The sequence below is a fragment of the Lepidochelys olivacea genome (genome assembly GCF_965140295.1).
Source record: "Lepidochelys olivacea isolate rLepOli2 genome assembly, chromosome: 10".
NCBI classification, from domain to species: Eukaryota; Metazoa; Chordata; order Testudines; family Cheloniidae; genus Lepidochelys; species Lepidochelys olivacea.
Window position 1 is genome coordinate 66,564,872 of NC_140420.1, and position 19,156 is coordinate 66,584,027.

General features: G+C 42.9%; 1 protein-coding gene across 1 annotated transcript; it reads left to right on the forward strand.

Moving 5' to 3' along the window:
- Positions 1 to 6,591: 6,591 nt before the first annotated feature.
- Positions 6,592 to 18,707, forward strand: HDC (histidine decarboxylase). Its single transcript, XM_084640516.1, has 12 exons — positions 6,592 to 6,709; positions 8,528 to 8,700; positions 9,238 to 9,351; positions 10,802 to 10,924; positions 12,072 to 12,206; positions 13,052 to 13,195; positions 13,457 to 13,523; positions 14,421 to 14,583; positions 14,684 to 14,774; positions 16,277 to 16,375; positions 17,494 to 17,595; positions 17,795 to 18,707. Exons 1-12 carry the CDS (start codon positions 6,682 to 6,684, stop codon positions 18,539 to 18,541), a joined length of 1,986 nt encoding a protein of 661 aa, XP_084496642.1. The 5' UTR covers positions 6,592 to 6,681; the 3' UTR covers positions 18,542 to 18,707.
- Positions 18,708 to 19,156: the final 449 nt, after the last annotated feature.

Below are 19,156 nucleotides of genomic sequence, written 5' to 3' on the forward strand. Positions count from 1 at the left end.
CATGAGTGTCAGAGTCCATCTCGAAGAACTCCAGTTACAAGTAACTTCTATTTCTCACCCTTTATTGCATGTTCCATTTTTCAGTCAGATTGCTGAAATGGGATGTGCAAGAAAATGCTCAATATCTAGATTCCTCTGATCTCCTTGACCTTTGTCAATTTGATTATAGACTTGGCTTCAGCACAGATTACTATAGTCACATTGGTCTTCTCTCTTCCTGGTCAGGACTCAGAAACAGCTTGTATGTGCTTATATGCCATACTGTCACATCATCTTGTTCCATCCCACCATCAGTTTCACGGGCCAGTCAGAGCTGCTCTATGTGCTGATGGACAGCTTATATTTTCCATTTAAATATTGTTTTTAAAAATTCTAATATTTTACCCACTCCATGACCTTGGTGGAATTAGTCCTGAATTTCAGCTGAGCAAGGGAGAGAAGACTAAGGTCAAATTAGTTGCAACAGTGCAGACCCACTCTGGTGTCACTAACTGTCTTCAACAGAAAGATTACACATGTCTGAGGAAGGAAGGGACACTGTGAAATCTTTGTTCTTCGTGATGTTGTATGAAAAAAGGCACCCAACTTCCTCTTCAGATCCTCGTTTGAATTTGTAGAGCTGGCAGTTAGAAAAAGAATGTTGTATACTCAGAAAATTTGTCCTGGAAATCATTCTGAGACAGTAAATATGGATTGCCATGATGCTATTTTTACAAGAACTATTTTCAAGAGCAGTACTGAACTTTAATTGGTGCTTAATTGACATATAGGACTGTGTGTGGAGCCTGTGCGCTGGGTAAAAACTATTTTTAACATGAAATTGGACAGTATGTGACATTTTCATGTCTCTTTGGAATTTGTAGCTGATACAGTATCAGTAAAGAATAGAGAAACCCAGCAATAGAGTGAAATGTTACCTGTTGATTAGGCACTGCTCCAATTGAACTGTTTCACAATCAAAATAACGTCCATGTCCTTGCATCTTGCAAAACTTAAATACAGTTTAATCATTGTAAACGCCTAGAAATGATAACAAATTCAGCTCTAGCCTGTAAAGTGATAGTGGAAACATTCGTGTCCATATGGAGGGTTTCCCAAGGCTTTGGCAACACAGACCTATTTAGCAAATAACTAAAAAAAAAAAAAAGGCTTTTCTATTCACACTGCTTCCTGTGAGCAAATATTCCATCCTTCTTGGTCTATAACCAAATCAGTTTGAGTGCAAGGTAACTAACAGAGAATTGTTGTTTACTGCAGGTAATATTTGCCATGTGTGCATTTCATTATCATCTATCTAACTTATACCCCTCCTGAATAAGACCTATTATTTGTTCTTTCCTACACTGAATGAAAAATGCTTGTTCACATGGTGTCATTTTGGAGTGAGAGACGTAAGATAAATGTCATGCGAAAGATTTATTACGTGTAGCCTAGGTCCGAAAACATGTTGGAGTAAAATATTGCTCTATATTTGTTGTTCCATGTTGAAATCATAAATGTAATCAGCAGCCCACTTTATTAAAGAAACTTGTTGGAGGCTTATAATAAGATCTGGAATCAGAGAAAATTAACACACTGCCTTTACATGGTTTTAAAACCTTTTAAAATATTTGGAAAGGTTTTATAAGTGTGTGGATCTGAATAGTAATACGTAGCTCTTATATGGTGTTTTTTCGTCGGTAGGTCTCAAAGCACCTCATGCTATTTAATGTTTTTAGTCTCTCAATACCCCAGGGAGGTGGGGAAATATTAGTCTCCCCATTTTACAGATGGGGATCTGAGACACGGAGAGGCTGCTAAGTGGTATGCCTACAGGAAGTCTGTGGGAGAGCAAGGAATTGAACCCAGATCTCAGGTTATTACCGCAACTATTGGACCATCTTGCTGTCTGTATTACAAATAAAGGAATACATACAGTCTCTTGGAAATGTGCCCATAATTCAATCACATAAGTGAAATGACTGCTGTTCGTTTGTTACACTAGACTCCTGAGGCCCCAGTAAGGGATCAGGGACCCCTTGTGCTAGGAACTGTACAGACATATACCCCTTTGTCATTAGTTTTCAGTAGTACATACTGGAAATAAGGAATAAATCCTTTTAGAGCCAGATGCTTTAAGCATGGGTGTGTTATGGGATCAGGTAGCCCCTTTCTCTCCTTGAGATTCATGGTGAGGAAGCAGCTATTGGAGATGCTGAGAGCATTGGGGTGCCTGCTAGCACTACCAGCAGCATTTAGTGCCCCAGAGGAGGCTGATCTAAGTGGGGTCAGGGCATGATTATCTGCTCTGCTCACCAGCAAAGCAGTTGCAGAGCTCGTAGCTACCACAGAAATACCTCAGGTTAGATCTGGTGTGGAACAGGCTGGCTTAGGGCTGAGAGAGGTGGTGGGCTGTGAATTCTCTGCATCGTTCCCCCGTTCCCATTAAAGATGTGGACGTTCCTTACATAAATACTGAGTCTGGATCCTCTGAGGGAAGTTCTGGGGGCAGCCAGCAAGTGGTGGTTGCCCTGGTGGCACAGAATCAATGGAGATGTGCTACCATAGAGGGGGTCAATAGGAGGCAGTGCAGAGTCACAGAGACTCCATAGAATTAGAGTGACCCTTTTCGCCAGCAGTTCCACAGGATCTGTGGATTTTGTGATCTGTCTCCCCTGTTCATTCTCCTGAAGGGCAAGTTCCCAGCCCATATTCCAAGGGGACAATCTGGAGGACTCTCTGTGAGAAGAAACTCAATGTGTTTCCTTGTCAGTTACCTGGGTTATTCCCATACATGCAATCCAAAGAATCTTGGACTATTCTCGGAGCTTGATTAATCTGCATTATAATTCTCTGTTACTCAGGCTGTTCTGTCCAGAGCAAAGAGAAATGAAGTTCTTGTAGCATTCCCCAGATTCTAGTTGTGAGAGTTTGTGTTTGTTCGTTTGCTAAAGGCTCTTTCACAAGCTAATAGCAGATAAATACATTTCTGGCATATTTTTATATGGTGCTTTCATGCTTTTGGTGTAAATGCCTTTGTATCAATGTTCCTTCCTTCACGATATCAATATCTTGATTGTATCATTATTTCTCAGAGCAACTTTGTCATATCTCCAAAACTGCTGTTCCTTATCAAATATCTACTGGAGGCAGAGGCTCTGAGAGATACCCAGAGTTGTTATGCTGTAGGCTGCTTGAGGGGAAACTAACTTGAAACTTCTCTTTATTCCAAAGTGTCCAGGCTGCCATTTAGTACATCCACTATGCAGGCATGAAAGGCAAGCTTCTTTGAAACCCAGTCCTCAGCCTTTTTCATCTTTCACTATGGGACTATTCCCTTTTGACAAATACAATTTTAAGTAAGATTCTAGGTACAGTCCAGGACTGCTTAGTGATAGTGTGGAACAGCAAGCACTCCCGGAGAGCAAAGACTTTGCAGTCAACATTAAAATACAATGGGAAATACACTAGCGGCAAAGGCAGGCCAGGAGGTGTTCTGATCCATAAAGTTGGAAGGGGTGAGTCTCTTGAGAGCAATCTCATGGGCTGATTACAGTTCCAAATTAAGGCAGAGGTGTGCTTGATGGGATGCTGGGGACACTACACCAAGCAAAAGTGCTCAAGCACATCACACCTGGGAAGGGCAAGAACAGATATACAGCATGCTCCCAGCTCAGCTCTCTAGGGGCTGTCTGGTCCATGGGGTGGGCATGAGAATGAAATATAACCTAGTCCTATCTGGCTACCATTTGGAAAAGTAGATTATCCAGGAAGGGAATCATCACTGTACAGCATCGATGTTTCCAGTTCTACAGTTACAATCACGTATATCTCCTTTCCCTGCAACAGCAGAAGGCAGATTACTTGCATATAGGGTGAGATTTGCTCCTAAACTAGAGCGACTGGGCTCAGTGCAGGGATCTCCACGGGGATAGAGTATCAGAGTCAAGGTTCCTGTAGACAAAGTGAGGTACATGTAAGAGCCATCCTTATTCATCCTTTCCAACATTGTCTCAGAAAATATTGTTCAAGTCTGAGTCAAACTGTGCTAAGGCTATAACTGTGGAATGGCAGGGAAGAGCAAGAAGCTTGACAGATTCATAGATTCCGAAGCCAGAAGGAACCACTATGATCATCCAGTCTGACCTCCTTTATATCACAGGCCATAGAACATCCCCAAAATATTGCTAGAGCAGATCTTTTAGAAAAATATCCAATCTTCATTTAAAAATTGTCAATAATGGAGCATCCACCATGATCCTTGGTAAACTGTTCCAGTGGTTAATTATTCTCCCTGTTAAAATTTTATGCCTTATGTGACAGAGTAGGGAGTGGGGAGTTTTGACCTGGGAATGTTGATACTGTCTGCATTGGTGTTGGATGGTGGTGGGATATCAGGGTGTGACTTCACTTGAGGGATGATGTGTGAGCACGTATCCTGGAGCCCAGGAGAGGGTTGGAGCCAGGTGACACCTTCTGCCAGGGAAACTGGACAAAGGCTGGAGGAGGAGCTGGGCGATGTGGCTGGGTGAGACTGCTGGAGGGGATTTCAGTTTGGAGCTGGCTGGGGAAAAGGAGGGAGGCCCAGAACCAGGGTCTGGGCTCCCTACCCCCCAAGGTGGGCCTGACTGAGGGGTCCTGGTTTCCGTACCTGCAAGCTCTGTTCTGGACTGTGTTGTCTAATAAACCTGGCTGAGAGTCATGGTGAATCACAGGAAGTGGGGAGTGCCACCAGTTGTCACGGAGTGTGGGGGAGTCAAGGCCCTGCACCCTCCACTTCCTGCCATTCACCGTGAATCTCAGCCAACCACTAAAACAGAAGGTTTATTAGACGACAGAAACACAGTCCAAAACAGAGCTTATTTCCTGTCTGATTTTGGCTAGCTTCAACTTCCAGCCATTGGATCATGTTGTACCTTTCTCAGTTGGACTGAAGAGCCCATTATTAAATGTTTGTTCCCCCTGGTAGGTTCTAACAGACTGTAATCAAGTCACCACTTAATCTTCTCCTTGTTAAATTAAATAGATTGAGCTCCTTGCGTCTATCACTATAAAGGCAAGGTTTCAAAATCCTTTAACCATTCTCATGACAATGATGTGTGGATTTCTTATTTTATTCTGTGCTTCCACCCTCTGGTATCTTTTGTGAGTGATCTTCAAGGTTGGTGGAAAGTGCAGGGTTGACAGCCCTGGAGATCAGAGCCTTCTATTAGTCTGTAGAAATGGCAGACCTGACAGCAGCTGTATGAGCTTCCTGCCACTCCACCCTGCCAATGTGCCTCAGCCCTGTTCTGGAGAGACCAGCTCTAGGCAGGAGAAGGTAGGAAGAGCAGCTGGATCTCCAAGGACCACACCATCCCTGGCCACTGTGCTGGGTCTGCCAGCAAAGCTGCTGGCTGTGCTGATGGCTTTTTGTAAATGTAGATGCTTACCACTTAGAACTCAGTGGAGAACCCCTCCATTAGCACGTATGTATTGAACAGGGGTTCCTATAGGCACGCACCAAGGAGCTATAATTCCACCCCTTCAGTGCTTAACACACAAACTACCCAATTTGAATTAAAACAGTAATTCTGTTAGCTGCCAGTAAGTAGCAGGCTCTTATCCTCCATGGGTCCAGCCTTTACCAGGATGCACTACACCAATATATGGCCCTGAGGTCACTAGATCGCTATCTGTAACGATTTTGGTCCCTACTGGCCTCAGCCCGGTTCAGCCTCTATAATCCACGGTCACAGCACTCCCTCCTCTCCCCCAACCCCCTCCGAGACATCCAGTCCCTTCTCACATTTATTATTTGTCAGTATTACCAACCCCAGCCATTCACAAACCATGAGGCAGGCCACCCAAAATCATGAGATTGTGAAAGGAAGGTAAGTAGGAAGGTTGGGGTCTTTTCATTTCCTTTCTCATTGTTGAGGCTTTAGGGTACACTTGGGTCAGATTTTCAAGCTTTTCTTTCCAGCTGTGAGCATTAATAAAATTTTTTCCCCCAAAAGAAAACTGAGACTCTCACATCACCTCATGCCTCCAGGAGCTTTAAGAAAAATACCAAATATTTCAAGGCTTGCAAGAGTTGGCAACGCTGCTTCTGGCTATTGGGCTGCTATGCAATTGTCTGCTGCAGCCCATCAAAGACTGGCCTAGCCCATGATGTAACATGCTAAGCTTTAACAATACTAGGCTGGGTAGGAAAGTAAGTGCCACTGAGACTGTTCCCAATGGGCACAGACAATGTGGAAAGGATTCGGTCTGCTTTTATTTATCCCCATGCTGTGCTGGGCTGCTTTTGATACCATCCTTGTCACCCCCATCCTCACCCAAATTGTAAATTGTGTGTCTGGTTTATTTCATGGAGAGTGATTTACTCTGTGGCTGTTGACAGAGACTGAACACCAGCTGCATTCCCAATAGTAAAAAGAGTTAATGCAGAAACAAATCATCTGGAGGAAATTATCTTAGACATCAAAAGAGTGCAGGGAAAACACACATGCACTCTGAGAATCACAGTGGGGAGGAGTTAGATACATAGTTCCCACTACGTTAACTTGCCTACGCTAACTGAATGCGTGGGTCTGGCAGATAAAAAGAGGTATAAAGGCTGAAGGATGAGCAGCCAGCAGTGAAGGAGGACAGCGCTGCCTGCAGCCAATTGAAGATTCACAGCCCAGATTGGAGGGGGTGACTTTGGAAGGAGCCATCATGGAACCAGGGGAATACAGACAGAGAGGTGAGTGAGGCAGATCTTCCTGCGGGCTTCTTCAGGCTATCAAAGTGGGTGGCATTTTCTTGCAGGGAGGAGAACTGTTGTGGGCTCAGAGTAGTGCATGGCAGTCCAGGTGGGTTCTGTGGAATATCCCCCCCCAAAGATGAGTTTCAGAGGATGGCTCTGATGTCAGTTCATTTCCTTGCCATTATAAATAAAATGGTAATGGTCTGTAGTCCTGCAGTCTAGAATAACCTTATGGGAGAGGGTTGTGTTATGTACCGTGGACCAACTGCCAGCCAGATCGACACCCCTGAAACCCTGCTGATGTCAGTGTGGTTGCAGAGATGTAAATCAGGGCACTGCTCAGGCCCATTAAAACATGTCATATAGTTTAAAAGTCCGGCACACTCCATGTCTGATGCAGGAAGGTGAGAGTGTCTAGCAAGTGGAGAAGGAGCCCAGAGACATGATTGCTGTCAGAAAGTGGTGGGATAGTGCCTGACCAGCACACAGAGAGAGAGGACTATGAAAGGATTGAGCATGATTTTTATTTCTCTGAAAAACACCATTTCAGACAATTTCAGTTGAGGCTGAGACTATCTGAATAGCCATCAGTGATTAGACCGTGCACCAAGATACAAGGCACTTGAGAAATACCGTCTGTTACTTAACACGACATAGCGATCTTTCTCTGTGAATTCAGAGCTTTTTACAGATATGCTATAAGGGCTCTAGGCCACTTTACAGATGGGACATGGAAGCACAGAGAAGTTAAATGTCTGACCCATTGACAGAGCTGGGACCAGAACCCAGGTCTCCTGGCTCTGGGCTCCCTGCCTTTTCCAGAGAAAAGGCTCTTTTCCTTCATGAGGAATATTCAGAAGCCCTCTGCCTTCGGGAGGCTGTTTCACAAATTTCAGAGTAACAGTAAATTTCAGAGTAACAGCCGTGTTAGTCTGTATTCGCAAAAAGAAAAGGAGTACTTGTGGCACCTTAGAGACTAAATAAATTGGTTAGTCTCTAAGGTGCCACAAGTCCTCCTTTTCTGTTTCACAAATGCATCTCAACTGTGGTGTGCACTATGTGTGTTCTTAGGGGAACAGGAGAGTAAAGGTCCACAAGGCTGTTATAAGTGTAGCAATTGAAACTATTACCATGGAGTCTAGTGATCTTTTATTATATGGGCAAGGAAACAAGTATATTGACAAGACAATGCTATCAAGGGGGGTTCTTCCTGGGGGCAGAGAGAGTCTTAAGCAAACTCTTAAGGCACTAGCCAAAGTCAGTTTCTGAGGAGAGAGGCACTTTTAACTAAATTCTAACAATCTGTACTGGAAACCCTGGGGCTACTTTAAAATGATCACGAAAAGAAGCGACTGCCAAGCACAGAGGTCCGTAGTGTAGGTTTCAATGTAGTTGGCATTTTAAGCATTTTACAGACATCAGTGGATTTCCTTTGTCTTCCTGACCTGCTCTTGAGTTAGGGGAGTTGATACCAAGGCACTTTAGAGTTTCCAGCCACTGTACATGGGGGGGATGCACGCCACTGAATCCGTTGAAAGCCAAAGCCCATCACTCAGGATTTGCCGTCACTGGGTCACTCCCAGAAGATGTGTGAGATCCAGTACAAGAAGCAGGTGACTTACATGGGGAAAACATGGCTCTTTTAATGTACTCAGTTGAGTTTTCCAAGCCTTGATGGCTCTTGTATTCAGTACTGCAGCTATGCATTGAGCAGTTTGATAACTGAGCCCTAACACATGCAAAGAGCGTGTGTGAATTGCTGTGTGCTGTTGTTCCTATGGCCTGACTTCAAAGGGCACATCCTGCTTCTTCCAGGGAAAGAAATGGTGGATTACATTTGCCAGTATCTGAGCAACGTGAGAGAGAGACGGGTGACTCCAGATGTGCAGCCTGGTTACATGAGAGCCCAGCTGCCAGACAGTGCCCCTGTAGAGCCAGACAGCTGGGACAACATCTTCGGAGACATTGAGAAGATTATTATGCCTGGGGTAAGAACTAGAGTAGAACCGGAATCAGGAAAGTGTCATTACCATCCAGTGTGAATATCTGCACCCTGGGAATGAGTAGCTCATAGTGAACTCTACTTAATTAACTAGCACAGGCATTCTAACAGGGGAGAAGATCCATGGGATTACAATTCAATAATGGTGAAATCAACAAGTCACTGTTGCAGCAAACTCCACAAAATACAATTATAAGCCTCCCTGAATAATCTGATGTAATAAAAATAAAGTAACTGTCATGGATGGTTGCCAGAGGACCATTATTTCCTGTTTGAAAATATATGGCTGTATGTTTAATTTAGATAAACTCCAAACTAAGCCAGAAGTATTTATCTAGTTACCGCATATTACAATCTTTTGACAGTGCTCTTTTGCTGTTGATGTTATTTTTCAAACTTGCTGTTATCAGATCTTCAACTGGGAGCTGGGAGCCTTTCCCATCACATTGTGTTAATTTGTATGGCTGGTTCAGATTTCTCTGACATTGTTCTGGATATAATTTCTCTGCATCCTCTGATCTAGGTTGTCCATTGGCAGAGTCCACATATGCACGCCTACTTTCCAGCTCTTACCTCCTGGCCTTCCCTGCTGGGGGACATGCTGGCTGATGCTATTAACTGTTTGGGATTCACATGGGTAAATGTTGATTTTATATAGTTTTGAAATGCTGTTCCTTGGTCTGTATTATGCAGAAGTCAAGACCGGATGATCATAACGGTGTCTTTTGGCTTTAAAATTTATGAATCAATAAATTAACGTATTTAGTTCAAACCATTTTAAGCTGTTTGCACAACTAAAGTATAAAACTGCTTTAAAAAAAAGAATCTCCAATATTTAGATGCAACAATTTCCATGAATGGTGGCAAGAGCAAGAATGATACACCACTAAGGGCTTGTGCACGTATAGAGTTGTTCCTGATTAACTGTTCCTAAATGACTCCATATGTGGATACTCTTAATCTGGAACAAGAGTAGGGTTGCTAACTTTGGTTGGACGTGTTCCTGGAGGTTTCCTCACATGACAATCTTTAATTAAAGAAAAGGAATACTTGTGGCACCTTAGAGACTAACCAATTTATTTGAGCATAAGCTTTCGTGAGCTACAGCTCACTTCGAAGTGAGCTGTAGCTCACGAAAGCGTATGCTCAAATGAATTAATTAGTCTCTAAGGTGCCACAAGTACTCCTTTTTATTTTTGCAAATACAGACTAACACGGCTGTTACTCTGAAACCTTTAATTAAAGATTAATCTTTAATTCCTGGAGACTCCAGGACAATCCTGGAGGGTTGGCACCCATAAAAGCCTTGTGCTTATTTAGCTTAACCCAACCGGGGCTAAGCTAAACTACTTTAATGTGTGCTAACCTGCAAGTATAGACAAGCCCTAAGAGGCAAAATGTCAAAAATCAACCATTAGGAAGGCACCTAGTCCCGCTTCCTGTTCCTCTTTGCTCTTGATATGGAAGTAGCATAGTAACCTCTACTAGCAGTCCCTGTCAATTCCCTTGGGCTTATGTTGTTTTAGACAAGGACAGTGGGAGTTTGGAGATTTCCCTTTCTCAGCATGGAGGCTCATGTTCCAAAAGTGGTCAAAGTTATTGTGTGTATTGCAGTAGTGATGAGATCAGGGCCCCATTGTGCTAGATGCTGTCCAACGCGTTTGCAATCTAAACAGACAAGACAGACAAAGGGTGGGAGAAAGGAAATGTTATTAAACGTATTTTATAGATGAGGAACTTGCCTAAGGTCATAGAGAGAGTCTCTGGCAGATGTGGAATTGAATCCAGATCTCCTGAGTCCCAGCCTAGTGTCTTAACCATAGACCATTGCTTCTCTCTCAGAAGTGTCAGTAACTTCTTTTGGAGTATATGGGATATCCTGCTATTTCCCCTGGACATGAATGTCACCTCAGCAATCCACGCCTTGTCAAATCCAAACTAGCCTACTGTAATGGATATTTTAAAACCTGTAGTACTGTCACTTAAGGAAAGCCTAGGGTATGAGGTTTACTATCAGAGAGTTACTATCAGAAGGTTTACTATCAGAGGGATTAAAACAGACTGAGTTTATTTGTTCCAATCTCTAGGCCTCCAGTCCAGCCTGTACAGAACTGGAAATGAATGTAATGGATTGGCTGGCGAAAATGCTGGGCCTTCCAGATCCGTTCTTGCACCATCACCCAGACAGCCAGGGAGGAGGAGTATTACAGGTAGGAGAGCTCAGTGGGTGTTTTGCAGAATCGATTTGCACACTTCAGAATGGCTATTCCATTGCTCAAACAAAACTCCCTTTAGAAGTTGGTGGAAGTTTTTACCTGGGGTAAAGTTTCCAGGAGTCCTGTGTCTAATTCTGGGTGCCATATTTTAGGAAAGATGTAGATAAACTGGAGAGAGTCCAAGGAAAGCAACAAAAGTGATAAAAAGTTTAGAAAACCTGACCCATGAGGAAAGGTTAAAAAAACCCTCGGCATGTTTGTCTAAAGAAAAGAAGACTGAGAGGGAACGTAATAAGTCTTCAAATATGTGAAGTGCTGTTATAAAGAGGATAGTGATCGGTTGTTCTCCATGTCCACTGAAGATAGGACCAAAGGCAGTGGGCTTAATCTGCGGCAAGGGAGATTTAGAGTATATATTAGGAGAAACGTTTAAACTTTAAACTGGTTAAGTTCCGTAATTTTAAAATCCAATTTTTATGTAGAACCATTGCAGAATGGGTCCCTGAGTTACAAATAGGAGCTATTTCTCTTGGGACCTGTGTTATTGCTAAATGAGGCCAACATAACTTTTCCTTCTGATTTCCTCATTTCACATCATCCTTGTATGCTCCAAAATTATGTAAAACCACCTGGGGATAGAGGACACTTCTCTAGCAACCTTTCTTCACGCCAGTAACCCTGTCCCATTTACTTTGTACTTTGAATGTGTAAGAATTTCAGGATCAGGCCCTGCATTTTAAACTGCTTCCATAAGCCCTCCTCCAATGCCCACTGCAGTCAATGGAAAAACTTCCACTGACTTCAGTGGGCCTTGATCAGGCCCATAATTTCTGTGGATTATACTACTTTATAGCCAAAGGAAAATGTACAGTACTTTCTTCTTGTTAATGCTCTCCTGCTCATTCAAAGCACACACCATTTAAAATGCACCACTTTCTGATGCCGGCCCACAGAGACCAGCAGCACGATGGAGAAGATCAGTGGGGTTCCCCTGCACATGAAATAACTTGTGACAGAAATAAAATAGGGGGTGGATAAGATGATTGCTTCAGTGACTATAGCAAATCCATGACAAACTAACAAGAAAGGAGGAAAACGCATCTGGATGTTCTACAATTAATAAGCAGCTGTTTCTTTGCAGAGCACTGTTAGTGAATCAACTTTGATTGCTCTGCTAGCAGCGAGAAAAAACAAAATTCTGGAAATGAAGGTTTCGGAGACAGATACTGATGAATCCACACTGAACTCCCGTCTTGTTGCTTATGCATCTGATCAGGTAGGTTCCCATTGTTATGAATAAAAAAATTAGTTCCTGTGTTATCAGATTGAATAATAACACTTTGCAATTTTATATCAGTAGTCAAAGTACTGTCCTGCTGTGAATGAACCCTGAGGTGGGCGGTGTTAGTCCCATTTTACAGAGGGGGAAACTGAGTCTCAGCAAAGTGAAGTGCCTTTCTTAAGGCCACAGAGATCCCCATTCACCTGACTCCCACTCCTGTACTTAGTCCTTCTTCCTTCCCACTATTGGCCAAACCTCCCATGTGCTCCATCCAGAGCACAGCACCTGAGAGATCATCTGTTTCCCCAGGACATACATATTGCCATAGCATAGATGCTCAAGCTGGATCTCCCTCACTATAAATGAGAGGGATGTTCTTGGTAAGGGCCCCCTGTTTTTGGAAATTCCTCTTCTCCCTTGGTTCATCTGTGCCCAGATTTGCTATCCTCTCAGGCACACCGCAAAGCCCATTTCTGTTCTCTCCTTCCTACGTCTCCAGAGGAGGGAATAGAGTGAGGGAGCTGTATTTCTAGGCAGTCCTTTCGGGATCTGAAGTTAAGCAAGAGGTGCACATCTTACAGCATGGATCCCTACCACTTCATTTTAGAAATATTAATAAATAACTGGAGCATGCAACTTCCATGAAATAACTGTTAATTACCCAATGGTTCAACGGAACTTACAAGACTGAATAGTAAAACACAATAATTTAGGGTTTATTAACTTAAATTATTACCGTTATTGCATCTCTAACTTTTGTTGTTGTCCTCTCCTTTCTAACGCCCACAACTTGCTGGGCTTGTGTAGGTTCACACTTTCTTCATTTACTGTTCTTTTAGGCTCATTCCTCAGTTGAAAAGGCTGGTTTGATTGCTCTTGTGAAGATGAAATTTCTGCCTGTGGATGAGAACTTTGCCCTCCGAGGTGAAACCCTGAAGAAAGCCATTGAAGAAGACAGAAACCAAGGCCTAGTGCCTGTCTTTGTAAGTTCTGCTTTCGGGTACTGACATACTGGTGTATTATTATTGTCCATTTAAAAATGTGTCTGAATCACTTTGCTACTATGGTAAACAATAATGAATTCAAGGTAGAAATACATGTGAATAATTTACACTTTGGTCTATTCAAATAAGAAGGTACAATTTCCATTTTGACTGAATTCTTAGCCTGATTAGTTCTTGAATGTGTGGGTCAAAAAAGATTAATTAAATATCCCATTTTGACAAGCCTTTGCTTTCTTCCAGGTTTGTGCGACGTTGGGTACAACTGGTGTCTGCGCTTTTGACAGTCTATCAGAGCTGGGTCCAATTTGTAAGCATCTCTTTAACCATAAGATCATATACAGGCAGTAAAGGGAGGCAAGTGTAGGATTTTTTGTGGAGCCAAGAGCAAACAGGAAACCACTATTCAGCTGACCTTTTAAGGCCTAATCCAAAGACCTTTGGAGTCAGTGGGAATCTCTTCATTAATGTCTGCGATATTTGAATTAAGCCATTAAAATATGTCCTGTTCCAAATGCATGAAATTCACCCACTAGCAGAGGTTCCATGGATGCCCCAATACCAAAGAATCACAGGAGTTCTGCCCCGTGAGGAACAGTGACAGAATGGGTGTGCACGAGTATCCCACAACCTCTGCAGGAGGTGGAATTGGTCTTTGTCCATGCTCCATTTACACCTGTCTAGAAAAGGTTTTGAAAGTAGGGGCTGGCAGGACATCATTGTGGTCACCAGGTCTATGTTTCAAAGGAGTGGGAAGTGATTGTGAATCCTACTCCAACCCAGGTTCTGACGAGTGGGTGCAGAGAGCCTCGGGTGCTGCTGCTTACACTGCATTGGTTGGGTGGGGATTCCATTCTGCTGCGATCCCCCGACTCTGGCTTTGTCCTGGGGATGTGATGAGGAATTTCACTCACTATCAATACAGATGACAGGACCTCAAACTTTAAGAGGCTGCCTTACAGAGTGGGGAGGATTAGCCAAAGTTCTGTCATGGAGTAGAGATGGGCCCATCCAGATCCGATCTTTTCCAGTGGATCCAGGTGTTTGATGCAGAAACATCTTTGAGATGGACTGGTCTGTCTTGCTTCCAAACTCTTTTCTCTTGTGTCCTAAACAAAATTTAAACCGACTTCTCCAGAATGGAGAAGCTACGTGTTAACCTACTGAGCCACCATGACCTCCCACAGAACATTTTCTATTTCTCCAGGTGCCGCTGCGGGACTCTGGCTTCATATTGATGCTGCCTATGCCGGAACCGCATTTCTCTGCCCTGAATTTCGATTATTTTTGGATGGCATTGAATATGCAGATTCTTTTACTTTCAATCCTTCCAAATGGATGATGGTTCACTTTGACTGCACTGCATTCTGGTGAGTAGAGCAAAACAAGCAAAGGGAACTAACATACAAATTGCAAGGTCTTCCTCTACGGAATTTTTTTACTAAGCACAATTCATTCTATTATTGATAGGGTCAAAGACAAATACAAATTGCAGCAAACCTTCAGTGTTAATCCCCTCTACCTCAGACATGCCAATTCGGGGGCTGCTATTGATTTCATGGTAAGTGGCTATCTGAACCAATACTTGACATTTCCTACAAAATGTTTGAACAGAAATTGCCAGATTCCTAATACTCCTGGAGCTTGTTTCATGTGATGATAAGAATATCTCTAATGCAGAGTATAGAAACAATCATAGTGAAGTGTAAATACAGTTTAAATCGGGGAGCGTAACATGAGCTCTGGCAGTAAGCCTGCATTGAGAGTAAAATTACACAGAAACTCTTCTAGATCAAATATAGAAGCGATAAATGTAGACGCTAGTTAGGATAATCAAACATCACCTGGATATTACAATCTTCTGTTGCCCTGGAAATTTTTTGTCTGTGTACACTGAGATATTGAGCCAGATCCTCAGTTGATGCAAAGCTCCATTAACTTAACTGGAGCTACATTGAGTGACATCAGCTGAGGATCTAGCCCACTGCCTCAACCTGAAAAAGGTCACTTCCATGTAATGTATTGTCAGAACAGTTCCAGTGGATGGGGTTCTTACATGTTTGCGGGGCTTATTCTGTTTATCTTATTCCTACTCTAAACTACAACAATTATTCTGATACATGACATAGTTATGGGAAAACATGTAAACAATGGAAATTCCTTGATTTGAAACAGCAGTAAAAGAATAAAATATGTTAAATCTTCATTGGGCTGTAAATACAGCTGGTGGTGGTGGGGGGGAGCTAAGAAGCAAATCATTTCAGATCTAGCTAACTAAATCTGAATACCATGTTGCAAAATAATATTCTATAAGACCAGTGTTTCAGCTATGTGCTCATCAAGGTCCTGAAAAAGGCAATTGTTTTCTTTCTTGGTATAGGTATAGCTTATTTCTTTAATTAGCATACATTGCTCCCTCTGGTGGTTAATTTGGACCGATGTAGTTTTGTGGATTCTTTGACATAGTTTCTTTCTTTCTTTCTATTTTTTTTTTTAAATGTAGTTTGGTCCCCCTGTTAGTTGGCTGCCATTGCTTTTTCTAATTTTTCTAGTCTCATTTGTCTCATTCATCCTTTAGGCCCTGATTTGGGCCCTGTCCCTCTTCAGGACAGCAGCTAAGCACATGGACAAGTCAATAGGACTTAAAGTTAAGCATTGCTGTCCTCAACTGCGATGGACTAATCATATTAAGTGTTTTCCTGAATTAGGTCTTTAATCAGTGTATACCGCCCTCTGCACTGTGAACTGGAATAATAAAAATTAGTGATCTTTTACAAAAAGTTAGACACTTCTAGGGCACCAACCGCTGTAATATCTGAGTGAAGTCGCCAAAATAGAATGGTTTTTCAGAACACCTGGGAAAATAACTACACAGAATCTTCCTTTAATGAATGTTTGTTATGCCAATTTCCTCAGTCTTTTTTACACAGGTCAAACTCCTTGTCTGAGTATGGGTTACTCAGCTGGGAAGAGGGATGCAGGACCACACTCTATTATGCTGAAGTGGGACTCTCTTTAATATTGTTTTTTCAGCTTGTTGATGTGCTGTTGTTTTGTTCACAGCACTGGCAAATTCCACTGAGTCGTCGGTTTCGCTCTTTGAAGCTCTGGTTTGTGATTCGTTCCTTTGGGGTGAAAAAGCTTCAAGCCCATGTCAGACATGTATGTGAATTAGCAGGACAAGTGTTAACATATTGATATTATTTTTCAGCATCTGAGTCCATTGAACACAGTTCTGAGTCTGAGTAGCAGAGATCCTCTTGCACCTGAAGTTTGTATAGATCTGAATGCTATTGAAAAATGTATGCTGCTTTTAGCCTGTTTGAGGTCTTGACTCCGTAGTTCCTAGGGAGGCAAAATTCTCATTGGATTTGCTAGGAGTTTTGCCTAAGTAGGGTTACAAGATTGGGCATACAGACAAAATCTTTTTTTCAATCCTCCACAAACACAAAGCGCTGTCCGTGGGGAAGTGGGTGAGCTATGGAGAGGCCTGGCAAACGGATCCAACACCCACCCTGTACTCCACAAAGCAGGACACTACAGAGGCTTTCTGTGGAACAATGTGTGGGTAGCTCTGGAAGTAGACAAGGGGGGGCTTCATGGTCAGTGTGTCTACAAATCCAGAGGCCTAAACCCCAGAGTATAAGTACAGGAAGCCGCAGTATGATATAGCATCAGGGAGTGTCTCTACTGGTGATCCACAGCCCAGAAGCATGGAGACAGATTCCATGCTCCAGTGTTCCTCCAGAAAACCCCAGCCAAGCCCAGCTGTTCTAGTTTTGTACACATATCCAAAGGGTTCATCTGTAAGAGTCTGATCCACAACCCATCAAAGTCACAGTCTTTCCACTGACTTCAATGGGTTGTGGATCAGGCTGTGAATGATCAGGCCAGATATAGAATCATAGAATAGAATCATAGAATATCAGGGTTGGAAGGGACCTCAGGAGGTCATCTAGTCCAACCCCCTGCTCAAAGCAGGACCAATCCCCAATTTTTACCCCAGATCCCTAAATGGCCCCCTCAAGGATTGAACTCACAACCCTGGGTTTAGCAGGCCAAAGCTCAAACCACTGAGCTATCCCTCCCCAGATTGATATTCTGGCAACTGAATGAAATCTTTATTACTATGCAAATCTGAGAACCTCAGTGTGTGGGGTTGTGTGGGGTTGTGGTTGGGGAGGGGAGTTGGATTTATTTATCTACTTCATTTTGCATCTTATGCATTGTTTGTTATTCACGAGAAATAACCACTTTAAAAAAAAACATTTAAATTACAGGGCACTGAGATGGCCAAATACTTCGAATCTTTGGTCAGAAGTGATCCCCTCTTTGAAATTCCTGCCAAGAGACACCTCGGACTGGTTGTATTTCGTTTAAAGGTAAAGATGATGATTATTTGTATTAATTCTGGAATGAATCAGCAGTAGCCAGCATCATGTCTCCCAGCTTGATTGCTATGGGTAAGGATTATATGAAGGAATGTAACAAGATCACTGGCAATTGTTACAGACTGTTGTAGATCTCTAATCTGCAAAGTCCACTGTAATATACATTTCTTCTTATATATTTTTAAAACAGGGTCCTAACTGGTTGACAGAAAAGGTCTTGAAAGAACTGAGTAAATCTGGCAGCCTCTTCCTGATTCCAGCTACCATTCATGACAAGTTCATCATCCGCTTTACTGTAACGTCTCAGTTCACAACCAGAGAGGACATTCTGCGAGACTGGCATATCATCCAACAAACTGCAGCCCAAATCATTAGCCAGCATTACATGCTGCATCCCAGCAACGCTGCTGATGGGGCCAAAATCCCCAACATAATAAGTAACCCCAGTCCTATTGCTGATCACGGTACTTCTCCGTCTCACACGGAGGTAGGAGAACACAAAGTGTCTTTCAGAAAGATAATAGCGCAGCCTAAAAAGGTAGCAGTCAGTCCCACTACATGTGTGGTCAGTCAACACCTGGAAGCCCAAGTGGACCCTCTGGATGACTGCTTTCCAGAAGATGTCCCAGACGTCACCAAACATAAATTATCCTCTTTCCTATTCAGCTACTTATCTGTACAAGACAAGAAAAAGACAGCCCGCTCCCTCAGCTGCAACAGTGTGCCAACCATCAACCACCCGAAGGCAGCAGCCTCTGAGAAAAATGGTTCTCACCCCTGTGATAAAATTCTTTCCAAGCTGCCCAAAGAGGTCATGATGCTCAAAAAAAGTGCCTTCAGAAAACTGATCAAGTTCTACAGTGTCCCTAGCTTTCCCGAATGCAGCATTCAGTGTGGCATTCAGCTGCCTTGCTGTCCTCTGCAAGCAATTGTTTAACAAGTGAAATAGATTGGCCTCCCCAGGTGGAAGAGAACCAAAGTTTGCTTATTCATATGCAATATTACCTGTTATCCATGTTTGATATAGAAACAATATGAATGATCATTAAGAAAAGTCCTGTGCTTGTACTGAAGCAAAAACACAGTGTGTATTTATTGATTAAAATGAAATAAACCTCTTAAACTTGTTCTGTGAAGCTCCTCCTTCCAGACTGATGTGGGGTTTGAATTAGATTTTGGATTGTTAATTTCTGCTTTGCCAGAAGCCTGTTCATAGCTAGCAATCTGGATTCCTTGCTGGTTTAAACAAGGAGCAATCCCACTGGCTTCAGTGGGAATGCATGCGGTGCAGCTCGGTTCTGAATTTGGACCATTTATTCTCGTGGCTTGATTTTGATTAAAATGTTATTGGGACTGATTCGGACCTGTGGGAGCAGGGGATGCTAACAGCTCCTCCACACTGTGCCAGAGGGAGGAGTTCACTCATGCTGCCCTTCCCAGGAGGGGCTGCCAGACAAAGGCAGCTTCAAGTCAGGGAGGGCTTTGCAGGAGCCCTGCCTGCATACCTATTCAATCAATTATAGGCTCTCAGGGTAGTGGGGGTGGTGGGCAA